Source organism: Alosa pseudoharengus, unplaced genomic scaffold, assembly GCF_046254945.1.
Source record: "Alosa pseudoharengus isolate Yale_2024_CS ecotype anadromous, Long Island Sound unplaced genomic scaffold, YU_APseudo_1.1 YU_APseudo_1.1_scf_20, whole genome shotgun sequence".
Taxonomy (NCBI): Eukaryota; Metazoa; Chordata; class Actinopteri; order Clupeiformes; family Clupeidae; genus Alosa; species Alosa pseudoharengus.
The window spans coordinates 10,301,055-10,317,703 of NW_027468664.1; the positions used below are offsets into that span (position 1 = coordinate 10,301,055).

General features: G+C 45.0%; 1 protein-coding gene across 1 annotated transcript in view; it reads right to left on the reverse strand.

Moving 5' to 3' along the window:
• cog5 (component of oligomeric golgi complex 5) overlaps positions 1-16,649 on the reverse strand; it is an 83,700-nt gene that overhangs the window by 35,949 nt on the left and 31,102 nt on the right. The window contains exons 8-10 of the mRNA XM_076296524.1: positions 3,090-3,249; positions 2,705-2,817; positions 2,217-2,294 (exon numbers count right to left, since the gene is read on the reverse strand). Coding sequence (XP_076152639.1) covers positions 2,217-2,294; positions 2,705-2,817; positions 3,090-3,249 — 351 coding nt within the window. The remainder of the gene's footprint in view (positions 1-2,216; positions 2,295-2,704; positions 2,818-3,089; positions 3,250-16,649) is intronic.

A 16,649-nucleotide genomic window follows, 5' to 3' on the forward strand; every position in this document is an offset into this window, starting at 1 on the left:
TAAATCAAATTGCATCATATTTACAGTCTATACTTCTCTGCGTTCACCTGTGCACCCATTACTCGTTTGAATTACTCGCGAACCCGTGATCGCATAGATATGGCAAGCATATCAGATGAAAGAGGAGACACAGGGCTATCCATTGGTACCATGGATATCTTTCTGGCTTATAAAAACAGACGAAGTGACTGCAAAATATTAACGTCATGTACACAAACCAACGCTGCACACCCATTACTCTCGGAGTAATTACTCGCGGACCCGTGATCAGATATATATGCCACGTATGTTAGATGAAAGAGGAGACACAGAGCTATCATTTGATACCAAATACATCCTTCTGGGTTATAAAACAGACAAAGTGACAGTAAAATAATAACTTCATATAGCTGGACTTACCCCACGTTTTTGTCTGTTTTTGAGGCAAAGCATGTTTATAATCCAACGCTATCGTGTGTTTCTCTATGGCAAAACATGTTCATAATCCGGTTTTGAGATCCTAGCAAATTCCTGCATGGCATCCAATTCAAGGCTCACATTGCATCCCAATTTGTTCAACAAAGAAACACCTTTTTTGCCTTTACTTTGTTCATGGCAATGCAGTAAAAAGTTGAGAATCATCATGTGTGCAAACACCATAGTCACACATGCTAACAGGCAAACTTGGGTCAAGTCAGGTCAGATCACAGATATGGAGCGCAGAATGGTCATTTTTCATCACTAAATAAAAAATGGCATTTATTTCCGTAAATCACACACCACATATTTCTGTAAATTGCTCAGCCCCAGAGTATCCCTCCAACATGGCAATTATATTGCCCGTTTCAGGACAGTCTGCCCTACACACACATGAAATGCATGTAGAGCTATGAGCTTGCTGTGGTGAGATACAGGTCAAAATATAATCATTTTTATAATATGATTTTTATATTTTAATTCTTTAAAAATCAAAATAAAATCAATGCTAGTACTATAGTAGGATAGCCTAGACTCTGCTGAAAAAAACAATATATAATATGTGTGTGTGGCACTTACAATGACCAGAATAAATCCTTATGAATAAAGGTAGTGAAAATGCCCTAAAAACAGCTTAGGGTTCTAAGGGTTAACAAAAACAGTGAAATGTACCCACAATCACAACCTGACACACGTGTAGCCTACACACACACACACACACACACACAAACAGAGATGTAGGCACACACACGATTACACACACACACACACACACACACACACACATGGGAAGAGGCTTTTAAACACATTATCAGACATCAAGGACAGACTGCATGCCAAGAGGGGCTTTGTAACATAAACTGGTGGGGTAGACTAAACCATGAAGGGCAAATGCAGGAGACACACACTTAAAAGTCGCACACTTTCAAAGAGCCTTCCATTTATTAAAAGCTTTGAAAAAGTTACCGTATTTTCCAGACTATAAGTCACACTTTTTTTCAAAGTTTGGCTGGACCTGTGACTTATTTTCAGGTGCGACTTAAACATCAAAATATATATAATTTAAAGGTGCTCACGTATTTCATTACTTTGTGGTAATGTCTGAAGTTGGACTTTCGTGGAAAAAATGCCTTGGTTACGTTGTTTCAAGCCATTGTAGGGTGGTATAGAAAGCCTGCAGGAAGACTCAGCTCGATTTGCACCAGATCTCATTAATATTCAACGAGCTAAGCTGCTTGACACTGATTGGCTAACAGCTAGTCGGTTTCGTCCATAACATGACACCCAAAATTGCATTGCATTGCATTGCATTCTTCACATTTTTAGCTACATTTTTATGTACCACATCAGCATTTTCGTTTAGGGAATCTTTGTAAATTGCTTTACAATTACCATTGGGCCTAGCTCGTTGGTCGCCTTCGTTATCGCCCAGCTTGCCTCAGCTTCGCCACCATTCACTCCATCTGCACATTCTTTTAAAACGTTCATCTTTTTTTCTCTCTTGCTAGCCTTCCAAGCATTTGCTGCAAGCTTGGGCCTCCACATCGCCCAAAATGCTTGATTGTCTCTGTCTGTTCTTGGTCTTGGATTTTGTTCAATACATTTCTAAATAAATGTGACTTATAGTCCAGTGCGACTTATAGTCCGGACAATACGGTAATATGAAATGTGACAAGAGTAACATGATTTGCTGTCACAGAGGAGACCTGTATGCTGTGTGTTGGAGTTGACGTTTTGCTGTGTGTTGGTCGTTGTCTCACCTTGATGATCTCATCGATGAAACAGACATGAGTGACGGGATCCCTCTTCTTGGTCAGGACCTTCTGGAGATGCTGGACCTGTTTACAAAAACAGGATTCGGTCATTCCATCCCTTCTGCACAACAGGAATGAACAATACTCAATACCTCTTCAGTGAAAACTATGAGCTGTGATGGCCCTCAGCCAGCAGACTGACCTTACTGGTCACACACATAATGAAAATGTAACATGCCGCGTATATACAATTCTTATATTTTCTTCTATTTGAACATTGCACTGTGCTATCTAAGGGACAAAGTTTGAACCACTGTGGACACCAAATGAGAATTCAAATTACCAAATTACTGAAGCATAGAGATCAAATGGCAGAAATGTAAAGGTTGAACAGCACTTGGCTCAAGCACATCCATGGTGGAAATTCAGCAAAGCTAAGCTTTTCCTATATCTGTCTGTCTGTCTGTCTGTCTGTGGCAAGGTTGAGTGAATACCTGGCCACAGGCTGCATAGATCTGGTCCATGAGCTTCTCCAGGTTGGTCCAGAGAGCAGCTCTGAAGGCCGCCGTGTTCCCCGGGGTCGGCATCACTGCCCTGCCCGGTGCCCCTGTACACAGCATCACACAAAGAGTTAACACAAAAACCTTACGCTCAGACCAGGGTAAACAGGGTTTATTATTACTTCAAATATAGTACAATCATGAACAAACACATGCATATAAAGGCAATTAGGTTTTTATGAAGATCATAATTTTATGAGAGCAGACATTTATCAAGTTGGACACACACGCGCCCACACACACACACACACACACACACACACACACAGACAGACACACACACACACAGACACACACACACACACACACACACACACACCTCGATTGGTAGCTGGCTGGGTGAGGACCTTGATGTCCAGGGCATTGGTCACGTTGTCCTTCACGGATGCCCGGTATCCGTCCACCACCCCACTGATGGTCTCCCTGAGGCTTCCCAGATTGTAGAACACCTGCAGAGCCGTTCCCACCTGCGTTGGATTCTGAGGAGAACAGAGACAGAACATCAACAAATGCTTTCACATCCCAAGACAATCAAACAATTAAGAAATGCCTATTCTTTCCGTGATCAGTACAATGATACTAGCCTAGCTCTGACAATTTGATTAACCAGGGGACCAACCAGTATAATGAGAGAAATACATCTTCATCTGTTGTCGATGATAGTTTTGCCAAGTCGTGACAAACACATCCAATCGCCAAAGTCATTAACCCAGAAACAATCTCTTCTTTGTGCTGCATTCTTTGTGTTAGCAAACAAACACCAAACAGATACAATTCCCCAATACCAGTGCAGCATTTTGCAGTGAGGATTACATGACATGGCAGGACACAGAGTCAAAAGCTACAGAGAGAGCCGGACAGTGGGGGGGAAGCTAAGACATCGATTATGCCCAGCCGCACAAGAGCCACCTGAAACACAAATCCCTTTTTTATCTGTGTGTGTGTGTGTGTGTGTGTGTGTGTGTGTGTGTGTGTGTGTGTGTGTTCGGTCCAGCCCATGGGAGGGCTGGAAAAACTAGGTCACATCCAAATTTTCCACCGTTTTCTCCTTGCGATTAAAACATCACTGCAGGACACAGGGCCCTGGACAAAAAAAAAAAAAAAAAAGCCATTTAAAACGAATGCCACTTTTTAATCAAATCACAAAGGATCAGACACATAATGTGCTGGGCGACGTCCTGTGAGGCTGGCGCTAATAGTAAGGTGGTGATAAAAACGAGGAAGGGATCGGCTGTTCCAACCGGATGAGAGGATGAATGGATGAACAAAAAAAAGAAAGAAATGAAAGACTAAAAGGAGCTGCTGGCTTGGCTAGTGGGCAGTAACGTTCATGAGAAGAGGCATAACCAAGCAGCACTGGACTGCATAAAAACATTTAATCTACTCTCATCGCCACAGAGATGGACTCTCTCTCAGAGAAAACTCTCTTTCCCTCGGTCACACACTCCCCCCCCCCTCTTCAGTCGTGTTCTGTGTTCCTCCCTTCCACGCGTTCAGCCACAAACAGGAAGACGATATTGAGGTCAGTACACACTGGGGATGGTGCGCTCTTTCTCTCCCTCGTTCTCAAAATGGTCTCTTAGAGAAGCAGCGTGGTTGTGTGTCAACGTTACGTTGGGAGCAGCGTGGTTGTGTGTCAACGTTACGTTGGGAGCAGCGTGGTTGTGTGTCAACGTTACGTTGGGAGCAGCGTGGTTGTGTGTCAACGTTACGTTGGGAGAGGCTGCGACATACTTTGAGATTGTAATTAACAACGTGCAAAGCGGATTCGCAGCCAGCCATATCCCCAAGCCATGATAGCTGGGACGTGTCAATCAAAGAGCCATGGGGGACGAGCTGAGGCCTAGGGGCATGACTGTCTCCAGTGACCTTATTAAACGTGTTAACCTGGTGCCACTTGGTTCAGTTTTCCACTGTACTACTGACGCAACTGTAATCACTTGCTTTTGAAAGTGTGTGTGTGTGTGTGTGTGTGTGTGTGTGTGTGTGTGTGTGTGTGTGTGTGTGTGTGCTTACACACATGTACACAAGCACAGGCCGACACAACATGCCATCAGTTACCTGATGACCTCTGCTGGTGAAAAGGTCAAATAAAGGTCAGTGCAATGACAGTATACAAGATGGAGGCTCTCATTGGTGGAGGGACCTCAGGCTACAGCTAACACACACACACACACAAACACACAAACACATTGGTACTGCACAGCTGAGCTGCCGGTAGCTGATATCAAGCCCTTCAGATGGCTCTATAGGTGTGTGTGTGTGTGTGTGTGTGTGTGTGTGTGTGTGTGTGTGTGTGTGTGTGTGTGTGTGTGTGTCAGTGAGCGCATGTGTATTTCACGGCAGAAGGCAGACGATATGGATTTGATACGTCTTGCTCTTGCTTGCCATCGGTCAGGTTGGCTCGCCGCCAGCTCAAGGAGAAGGAGATGTTTCCATATACAGTAATTGACTCCGAGGCAGCACCTGGCTGTCTTTCTCTTCATTGTTCCCAGAATGAGTCCCCCGCTGTAACAGGTGCCGGCCGATCGGCTTTCTCTTACTGGCAGCAGCGAAAGGGGGCTAATGGGTTTGGCCGCGAGAGCTGGAAATGTAAGGCGACAAAGGGAAAAAAAGAGAGAAAAGTGGGAACAAAAGGAGAAGTGAGACCTTCGCTGCTGTAGGGGAGGTGAACAGTATATCTAAAAATACCTGCCCAGGTCTGGCTAATTAGATTGGTAAACGTGCCGCAGCTTAATATGTTAAGAGAAGGAATCGCTCCTTTTCTAGCCTGCCTTTTTTTTCCCTTTCCATGGTATCCAAACAGACATACACAGACACAGACACAGACACACACAGACAGACACACACACACACACACACACACACACACACACACACACACACACACACACAGTTTCTTGACTGTAAAAAAATGACTTGGTGAGCTTCGCTTCGCTTCATCTCTGCTGTTCCGACACACACACCTCGCAGTGTGGGGGAGCCGAGATGAGACGCTTCCAGCAACCGCATCCAGCAAACCTTACATAATCTTCGTAGGCATGGTGTACATTAGGCCGATAATTAGTCCTCTTGTTTCGGTCCATATGTGCGTTCTGCGCCGCGGCATGCCAAAAAGATTATTTTTGTCGCTACAGGATTAGAGGTGTTTCTCCTTGTGGGAAGGATGTGTGGGTGAGCGCAGCAAAAATCTCCTTACAGCACGTCTGCTTGAGGCTGTGCAGTGGGAGACCCGTTCTGATAGCGCTTTCATTTCCCTCTCGCAGGTGTGAGCAGGGGATTTGTGGAAAAGTGTGAGCGAAAACGGGGCCTGGGTGGATGTATGTGCTATTTGCCCCCCCCCCCCCTCCCCCACCCCCACCCAACCCCCCTGCTTCCCACCAAGAGGGTGTTCCCTGCCCTCAGGGTGTGTATTTGCACAGACGCGTGGACCCACTGGGATGGGAAAGCCACCGCTGACTTTAATTCCTCCTTCTCCACACCCCCCTCCTGTAACCGGGACACGGAGATTAGCACCTGCTCCCTAGAAAGTGGGCTAATGCAGAGGCACCGGTCGATAGTATCGCTTCCATTAGTCGCTGCAGGGCTGTATCTGTGTGCGCTCTGACAGAATGGTTATCCTTTGCCACCGTGGATTGGGGAGGGGGAGGGGGTCGTAGGGGGAGGCGGAGGGGGGGGGGGGGGTGGTGTAGGGGAAGGTACGAGAGGGGAGGTGTGGCAATGGCTCATTTGATCATACAGCTGAAATGTGTCCCCCTCACACATTTGTTCCAAGTCAAGACATCTACAGCTGCCAATGAAGAAGCCACCCGTCAATGATGAGCAGTGCTGACGCTGGTGCGGCTGCACCAGTGCGTTTGGTCATGCAGTAAACAGCAGTGTTGTTTCCACACAATTGCTTCCTTCCCATGAACACCTGTTGGCTGTATACCACTGCCATTAGCCTCAGAGCCTGTTTGTTTTATCAAGGTGCTGACACACGGCATGAGGATAAGCCCCGGATATTTGTCAAACAAAAACCAAAAGGAGATAAAACGAGGAGATAGCGCGGCCAAATCCACACATCACAACGCTCAGAGCCATCGGACTGACGGCTAAGATTTTCATTTTCAACACTGGCTTCCCCGCCACAGTTCCAGAGGCTTGGAGCGAAGACACCTGTTGTGTGATTTCTCGGAAACCACCCGTGACTTCCAGAGAACGGAGAGAAGTGCAAGAAAGAGAGAGTGATAGAGAGAGAGAGAGAAGATCTGACAGAGCGCTCGTATATCAACTTCTACGCCGCGTTACCGCGGCAACGGCGAAACCAACGACAAAGATAATGAAGAGCGATTAAAGCCTTTTAAGGACCACTCTGAAAATGTCACAGAGACACACAAGGTGATGAGAAGCGCTCCATTTTAGGAGCGGGTCCCGCAATTAATGGGAGTGGGGGGGGTTGAAGGTAGTGAGGGATTAAACCGAGTCACCCAGTCACCTTCATTAGTCAAAACCAAACAAAACTCAAGCTAACCCCATGTAGTGGTTCAAGCTCCCAGTCCCCTTCCTGACTCCACTTTCTCCCTACGCCTCAGTGGAAAACATCAAATGCCAACGCCATTGATTGATTTAAAGGGTTATGGATCCGGAGGATTTCAGGAACACAACATGTCTCACATTCACATTAGGTCAAGAGACCACACAGGCAAAGTCTACAAAAAAAAAAAAAAAACTGCCATAAGCGATGTGAAGCAATCTTTGTGCCTTCACATAATCACTATGTTGCATAATGTTCCATCATCTAGATCAGAGGTTGAGAAGAGGTTTCTTTTTCTACAATGACTTGCCAAGCCAGTAGAAAATCTTCCATGTTAGACAGGAAGAGAGAGGATTTTGTGTGGAAAGAGCTGGTAAAACAAGTATGCATTTTCCAGCTCACAACACTTGGCTACCCCATGGTGTGCAGAAAGAACAGCTTATACGTTCTGACAAACTGGCCCAAAGACTACACTGAGAAACATCAAAAGACATTTGTGGTGAGAAAACAATATAATTCCATTACAACAAACTTGGCCACCAGCCAGCTATAGCCTGTAGCAGCTCTCTGGGAGCCCAAGTGAGAAAGGAAAGGGGGGGAAGAGAGAGAGACATAGATGTTGAAAAAGAGAGAGATAGGGAGAGAGGCATGTGCTAAATAACCAGACCCCGATTCGGTCAGGAAATAAAAAATCAGGGGTAAAAAAAATCGCCTTGTAGCAATTCAAGCATAAAAGAGAAGGATAATTGCCAGTGACATTTATCATCACTAGCTCTGAATAACTAAACAAAGCAAAAGTCTAAGGCCTCGGTTGCTAGAGAGGGAGATCAACAGCTGCACTCGACTTCACTAGTTCACAGTTTCTCAGGAGCGCCTCAGATTGGGAGCCATTTCTATAAAGGAAAGGGTTGCCAGGAGCCCGTTACAACTTTCTCTGGGTGTGAATGTTTTTCTGACACTTCCAGGGCTCCCTTGCATCACACTCCTGTGTGGCGTTAAATCCTGTTATCACGAACGTCGGTGGGGCGCAGGGACCACTGGCATATGTATGGTCGCCATGGTAACACTCCCTCATCATCAGCGTGGCACTGTTGGGGTATGTTGTTGATAGGTTTAGAACACGGCTTGAGTAAAAAAAAAAAAAGCGAGGCATTCATCAAAACATGAGAACTCCATCTCATGTACTTTTGTAATTGCAGCAAAGGAACGAACCAACTGAAACGTACGGAGAGAAAACTCAATGCTCAGGAGCGGAGACAGTCTCCAACAACTTAATACCTTGTTCTCGCTTCTTCCGCTCCCTCTGCTATCAGGTCTTTCATCTGTCAATCTCCAGACTTGGCGCTAAATCGGGGCCTTCTCGATTCCCGTCAGTGGAGTGACAGTCAAGTGATCTCCGTAGCTCATAAGTGTCTGTTTCTGACAGCAGAGGACATGAGGGCTCTTGGGATCACTTTATAGTAGCTGTTTCTATATGCTCTGCAAGTGATGCATGTCTAAAAGGAGTAGCACTCCATCTATGATGGTTCCTGCTGCACCATGCAATAAACGCCAGTGTTGAAGACCATAATGACGGATAATGGATGTTCCAAAGATGAAAAAGAAAAAAAAAAAATTATCCATATAGAGCAGGGGTCTCAAACTCCCGGCCCAATTACGGCCCGCAGCCTATTTCAAAATAATAATGTAATTCGGCCCTTGAGGCTATTTTTAATTGCGACAAACAACGACACTGATTAAAATAGACGACTGATCCAAGTACGGTAACAAATCTCATTTGTACTCTCCTCCACTAGTTGCTAGACATCCAGAGCTAGATTCAAGCCCAAAATCGCTGCACAGTTTTCAGGAAATACAGTGTATTAGCCTACACGCGAGAAACATGAAGACGTGCATTTGTTTTGCACAAATTAAAGCAGAAATAGGCCTACACCAAATGTATTATGATCGATCGTCTATTGACAGTGATAGTCACGGTGCGTCTGTAAATGGAGGGGCGTCTTTGCGTACGACGGTGTCCACTAAGTATACCATTTCGACCCTTTGCCCAAAATAGCTCGAGGTGGCAGTGGTAATCGTGATGATAGTGTCCGTAATGGACGTGGTACAGACAGCTCTGAAGAACTACAAAGTCACCCGCGATAGGAACTGATTTGACCAGGCTACTTTATTGTAGACCTATAATAACGGTTTGTGAAACAGACTAGTAATAGTTTACTATTGTTACATCTTAGGCCTACTGTTTTCCTGTTAATTTGTTATTTGGGTAATATGACAAAAAGAAAGTAAACCTGCTGAAATAGTTCAACATCCAGTATTTACTGAAAGGTGCATAATTTGAGGTGCTTACCATCCAGTGGCAAATTAGATGGGTAAATTTACCCCCTTTCATAAACTTTTGTTTATACTCAAAGATTTTTACATTTACAGTATGACTTTATCTCTGACCACTTTCAAGCCATAGCCTTTTGAAATTTTGATATGCCAGGTTTAAATAAGTTATGAGAGGAAAATATTTTTATTTGGTGTGAAACACACACATACCTGTTTTTATGCTTTTTTTTTTTTTTTTTCATAATTTGTATTCATATTTATTTTATCATTATTTTATAGCACAGGTGTCTAAAAATAGATAAAAAGACTTGCACTTTCTGTTTGCAGTTTTGTATTTGAAAATACAGTATTTGAAAAAAAAAAACATTGCATTTTAGGAAATAGCCATTCTTTTTTGTATTATTCTTTAACACTGATGCGGCCCTCCAATCAGATGACGTTGGCAGAAGTGGCCCCCAGCTCATTTGAGTTTGAGACCCCTGATATAGAGGGCTAACCAGTTAAACGTTTGATATGGAAGTTACATTAAGTAACATTAAACGACATACAAGAAAAACATACAAGAACTGCTGCTTTATCTATTGTTAAAAGACAGAAAAAATAGAAGATCCAAGCAAAATCAAAGAATCAGTGTCTCAAACTGATCTTCAAATCATTTACAAGAAGACAAGAATAACACATAAATGTAAAAACGTCTGCAGAGACCCCACCATGAAAGCAGTGCAGCTACCCTCTTATTAGCATCCAGGCTAAAGCAGCAGGTAAGGGCGCTAGCTGAGCTCCCAGCGGGAATGCCATTTCCGCCTCGCGCACACCCCCACTGGGCGCTGAAGGACTGAGGACCGAGACACGATACCCCCGCTGACAGACTATAGGACACACGTACGCCCGCATAGCCAATACACACATGACAGCCATTCTCCTCGCTATATGGAGGGATGTGGGGGGAGATAGGTGTGCCGAGGTGTAGGGGTGGAGGTGAGGGTGGGGGCAAGGCGAGAGTAATGTGTGGGTGACAGTGTGAGTGAAAGAACAAGTGCATGCAGTCTACCAATCAATGCAGCAGCAAAGGGTGGCGAGGAAACACAAAGGTGTATTAGTATGGTGTGTGTGTGTGTGTGTGTGTGTGTGTGTGTGTAGAAGATGGGGTTAGCTTGCATGAAAGAGAGACAATCAGATTAATGGAGGATTGAGGAAGGCTTGAGGAAAGAGGCCTTTGAGAAAGCAACTGCGTCAGGGACTGGACAAATGCACTCAGCTTGTGATCTGAAAGAGTCCGTTGCCGTGCAAGAGGACTCTGGAAGCTCTCAAAGGTGGCAGATTTTTTTCATCCTCCACCAGCCATAGGTCCCGCGGGACTTTGATGTAAAGGTTACACCTTTACACACTTTACTCCAAAAACAGGCGAACCGTGAATATCAGGGGCAACAAGATGACCTTTTAAAGCGACCAGCGCAGTACAATGGAGCAACCCTCCAAACGCGGCACAGGCTTAACGCACGAGCACACGAGAGAAGTGTTTCTGATGACCAATGACTGTCATGTGTTTTGTCATCTTTTGGTTTGTCTTTCTTTTTTTCGGCCAAGTTCAGTTTCACAGGTCACTGTGAATTATTAAATCCACCCACTCGCTTACATTGAAGGTATAAAAAAAGGAAAAAGAAATAAAAGAGACAAAGTAATACATAGATGCAATATATACACGCATTAATCCAAAATATACAATAGTGTGCTTTAAACTTAGATAAAACTGTCTATTTCCTTATTATGGCCAAATCTGATTTGTCTTTCAGGGCCCATAACAAACACACATACAGTCCATACATACATACATACATACATACTGTACCTACATATGCAGAAGCATTAATCCACGTGAGACGCAAAAGCTAAAATACAGATCCAAGCACACAAACCCAAACTCAAACAATATGAGAACACACACACACACACACACAGTAGTGTAAAAAGCAGGCCAGGCTCCCATGCCAGGGACCCATCTGCTCCGATGTCACCTCCCATCACGGTTGCACCGGCCCTCCTGCCGCTGTGCCAGAGAGTGCTTTCCCTGAGAGGTCCAGCAGCAGAGAGGCCACAGCCCTGACGCCGCCACACTCCATTTAAAAACACATTTAGCACAGGGCAGCTGCTTCTGTCCAAAGCCATTTAGTCCAAGTTAGGACAGTAGGCTTTAATCAGTATGTGTGTAATCCAACTAAATGAAACCGACGCCATTACAACTCGTTTCAGTCTCCTAACTACTTGGCCAAGACGTCACTGGAGTTGTTCAAAGACTCAACGGTGCAGAACACAATGTCTGATTAAGTCACATGAATGAAGACATAACGAAAAGGTTATGTCGTCAAAAAAGCTACAAAGGGAAAAGAGGATAATCAATGTATATAGTGTGCTGTCTGCATGAAGAACCAGCACTAGGTACAGTGGGACACTTTGGTTGCTGAGCTCCCTCCAGAACAGACTTACAACCAACAAGTGAAGCAAAATAAATTATTCAGTTGGAAGCATTAAGCTTGATGGACATTAATGGGTAATGAGACCTATCCATCAGCATATAAAAGTGAACACCTGTATAGAAAGAGCATGATATATGGCCAATGAATGGCTGAAGTATGTGCTGCCAGTGACACACTGCTCAAGCGCCACTTGGACTGTTCAAGCCTCCTGGGATGCTGTCATACGATGAGCTATGCAGCGCACATAATGAGAACGTTCACACGTATAGCTAGACCAGAGTGAGAGGAGGCAGGGGACGCAATCATTTCAAGCGCTTTCAGAAGGCTCAGACTAGGAGTTGTGAGTATAAATAGTGCAGGGAGGATCCAGGAGCGATTATTTTGGCGTAGCCGTGACTGAGCGCTTCCCGGCACAACCGAGCGTGAGGAAAGAGCCAAAATGATAGTCCAAAAAGCACGGATGAGAAGTAACCATGGAGATAAATCTACAGCTATTTGGCATTGATCAGCTTCTTCTTTCTATGGAAGATCATTAAAGCCCTTCAGAGAAAAACCCATAGGCTCAGTCTTTGAGAGCGCTGTGTGGTCAAACCTCTCTATTAGCCGCTCGGTATGGAGCCCTGCTAGCCTGGCGATCTTATCCTCCAGTTCGTACAAACCTCCTCACTCAGGCGGCCAGGCGCTAAGCTTTTCCCACTTCCCTGAAAGGGCACTGTCATCTGAGCACGCTCAGTCCCTCCCAGCATCACTTCTAAGAGCCGGGGACATTGGCCATTGACTCCGTTCAATCATAACCTGGTCTCGATCAATGTCCGTGTTAAACCCTACCTGACCCGAGCTGAAGTCATCAACCTCTAAACTCCACCGGCCGAGAGCGCTGGCACTTTTGATCGGGGCCCTTTAATGCCTCCACCAGGACGTCATCATCCTCTTCGTCACTTCAGGATGAAGGACTGCGCTGTCGCCTCTCCAACCCCCCCCATCCACCAATGCGGAGACCCCTTCATCGGAGATGTGAGAGAGCCACTTGCTGAAAAAAAGGATGGCAGGATCGATGTGTTGGTTTTCTGTCCGTGCGGGGTGGAGGGGGTTTGTGGGCTTATATAACACTGAGCTTACTCACCAGCTCTGGCCAGAGGGCTGTCTGTCGGTGGCAGTGACTCAATGCAGGGGCCTACCGGTGCATGCCCGACTGTCATCTTATCACCACAACAGACTGACAGGGTGTTTGTGCACAGACAAATATATATTATATATATATATATTATATATATATATATATACCCAAGCTGGACTCGGACACAGATGGACTCACATACAAACTTACACACACACACACTCCATCTGTCTGACGCACCTGAAAACACACAAACACACACAAACACGCATAAACACACACAAACACACACAAACACACACACACTTATTCTCTCTCTTTTCTCTGTTATGCAGCCATTAAACTCTCTTCAGCATGAAAAGCTCTTGTGTACATCACATGTATCTTATTCAGGGGAGGCCTCATCAGGGAGCCTTTCAAGTGCATAATCAAATAGCATGAAAGGCCGCTGATGTCTGTGCAGCCCTGAAAACAAATTCTAAATAACTTGACTGACAAGGCAATCTGCATAAAAGCTCTCCTAAAAGCATTGCGTATCACAGTGTGAAAGACTAGGCCGCCAGGCTGCTTCCATCTTTTGTGTGCTCTCTGAAACACCTGAGAACAAACATCATCTATCATAATGTGTATTCCATATGCAGCTCATTCCCAGGTAATCATAATCAAGGGACCTGCCCTTTCTCTACAGGTTCAGCTGGCACAAGACATTCTGCCAATTACCAGATGCTCAACAGTGTTCATTAGGGATTCTTAAATCAGACAGCATCTGTAGAATTGTCCATGCTAAAAATACACAAATAAAGAGTCTTTAAAGATGTGCTATGTGACTGACTAGAGTATAGCTCATTGGGGTAAAGAGCAAGGACTGATACCTCAAGGGGGGAATGAGCTGAATTTAATGCCAGTAAACAGAGGGGATGAGAGGGGATTTTGCCTTTGACAGGAATCTGACAGAGCACCTTCAGCTCAGTGAAACTGTAAAAAGGCTGTGACTGTGTTACTTGGGTCTAAAATGGGACAGAGCTCCTCACCTCCCTGGGCACAAACCTATTCTAGGTCAGCGTAACAGAAGCTACAACACTGTAGTATATCGTTTGTAAGTGTATATGTGTGCGTGTGTGTGTGTGTGTGTGTGTGTGTGTGTGTGTGTGTGTGTGTGTGTGCATGCATGCTTGAATGCTGTACGTGTATAACATGAAAACCAGGAGAAATACTCCTGGATGATCCTAATGAGCCTACGATTTGCAAAACAAAAAAACCTCAAGCATTCTTAGAGCAGTTGATTTCTGTGTGTTTTTGTTGTTCTTTATAAAATACAAAAAAAAAATTGGGAGAAAATAAAGAATCAATCAGGAAAGAATCTGAGCAACATCCCAACTAGCCCCAATGACCTTCATCTCAGGATGGCTCAGCAAAGCCATTGCCACAGTAATCACAATCCATTCCCGGCCGCACAGCAAAAAAAGAAAAAAAAAAAGGACAGAAAAAGTAAAGTGATTTCCCCTTTCCATCTCCCAGGAGAGAAGCTCTGTCCAAACACACTCGCCGGCCGGCCCACTTCAGAAGCCCATATAAATGTATGAGGTGTGCTGATGAATGAGCGAGAGACAACAAATGAGAGTGCTGCGATGAGGTGATAAAATTTTAAAACCACTCATTCTCCTGTCCCCAGACGTCAGGTCGGCCCGGGGGTAAACAGCGTCCTCAGAGGCACTTGGCCTCCGCAAACCCCCAACACCCTTTAAAAAAAGGCAATGCAGAGAGATTGCTGGCTCCACACAACAATGGAGTGATATTTTCACCTTCCTTTTCCTCCTCTTTCTTTCTCTTCGGTTCTCTTCTTCTTCCCTGCTGTCTCTATCCTTTTCTCTCCTCCTGTCATGGTCTCAAATGGTGCTTGACTGAGAGATGGTTGTCAGGAGTAGTTGAATGACGTCTTCCATATCCCCCAGGCTCTCGAGACAGACCAGTGCAGAAAATTGGAGAATCACACAATCAACTTGTGCCCCGGGGACCTTTTCTCGTGTGCGAAATGGTGAGGCAATACACTTGCTCCACGGTGGTAAGAATCTGCAGGAATGTTTTCAACAGGTTCCGTTCAGGCAAAGTCAGACTGAACCCCCTCAGTGGCGTCTGTCACACCATGAGGCAAATTAATCTGGATGGAGAGACTATGAGAGTCTCTCGTCAGAAATAGAATTTTAATAAGCCGTGTAATAACGCTTAATTCAATACCACAGAGACGACGACCCGGCTTTGGTGGAGGCGAGCCTCTGGGAGAGCAATGGCAAAGGTTGGAACGATCCGGACAGACAGGAGCTAAGAATAGGCATAAACTTTGCAGATTACCTGCAGATCACCTGATTTCAACAATATGTTATGGTTATGGTTCCTTAGCAAAATGCAAAATGACTCGCAACATCAAAACAACAATATGTGTTGTTGTTTCTGAAAACACCAACATGCATCCCATGCAAAAGAGAGAACACAGATTTATGACTATGATGAACTAATTACCCAGAATATATACCACAGATAGGGAAGGAAACTATGAGGAGAAACATTGGAGCTTTGATCTAGGAGACTGTGTTAATAAAAAAAAAAAAAAAAATAAATACATAAGATTTGGAAATAAGCTGGGCGAAAAGATGTTCCTGTGGGAAAAGCCACATTGTTTTGTGCGATAAAGATGAAAAACAAGAAGGAAGACCAAAGAAAGTCCAGTACTTGTAGCACTCACAACAGGAGAAGAAAGAAGAAAGCCGCTGGACTTCAAAGAGGAAACACCGGGGGGAAAAAAATCCACACTGAGTACTGAGGTGTCCGAGTTTTATTCCTTCTTTGTGCTTGGCAGCACAACCCCAAAACAGCTTGTATTGTTGTCTTTGTGTGTGTGTGTGTGTGTGTGTGTGTTTGTGTGTGTGTGTAAATGCCTGTGTGTACATGTGCTATGTGCATGTGTGCTTCCGTTGCCTTGCAGTTTCCTATGGATCTGGCCACTAAAAAGTCAACACAGCTGAAACCCAGTAACAGCGTAAACATTTGGGGCTTAGCACAGCGCTAAGCTCTGCCCGGTCCAGTCTGTCAATAGGCATAAAAGATGCAGAGCGGACCGGGCCACAGCTGAGTGGAGACAGCACATGGCTGACCGTGGCCTTCCAGCCCAAGGCCTGCGTGTCTCTTGGGCTTCCCTGTGTCCTGCTGTCTGAGGCGCTGTGATGCTTTATTCAGACCTGACCAATGGGGACTGTGCTCCGTATTGGATATGTGATAAATAATTGACCCAGGCAGTGTCCTCCAAGACTGTTCCTGTGAATGTTGCATATGAAAAAAAGATGCGGAGATTAAATAGAAATCGGGTCCAGCAAACAGGAGGGCTACCTGATCTATCTTGAGCCTGGACTTCACAAAAAATCCCTATTCAGTCTTGTCAGGTTT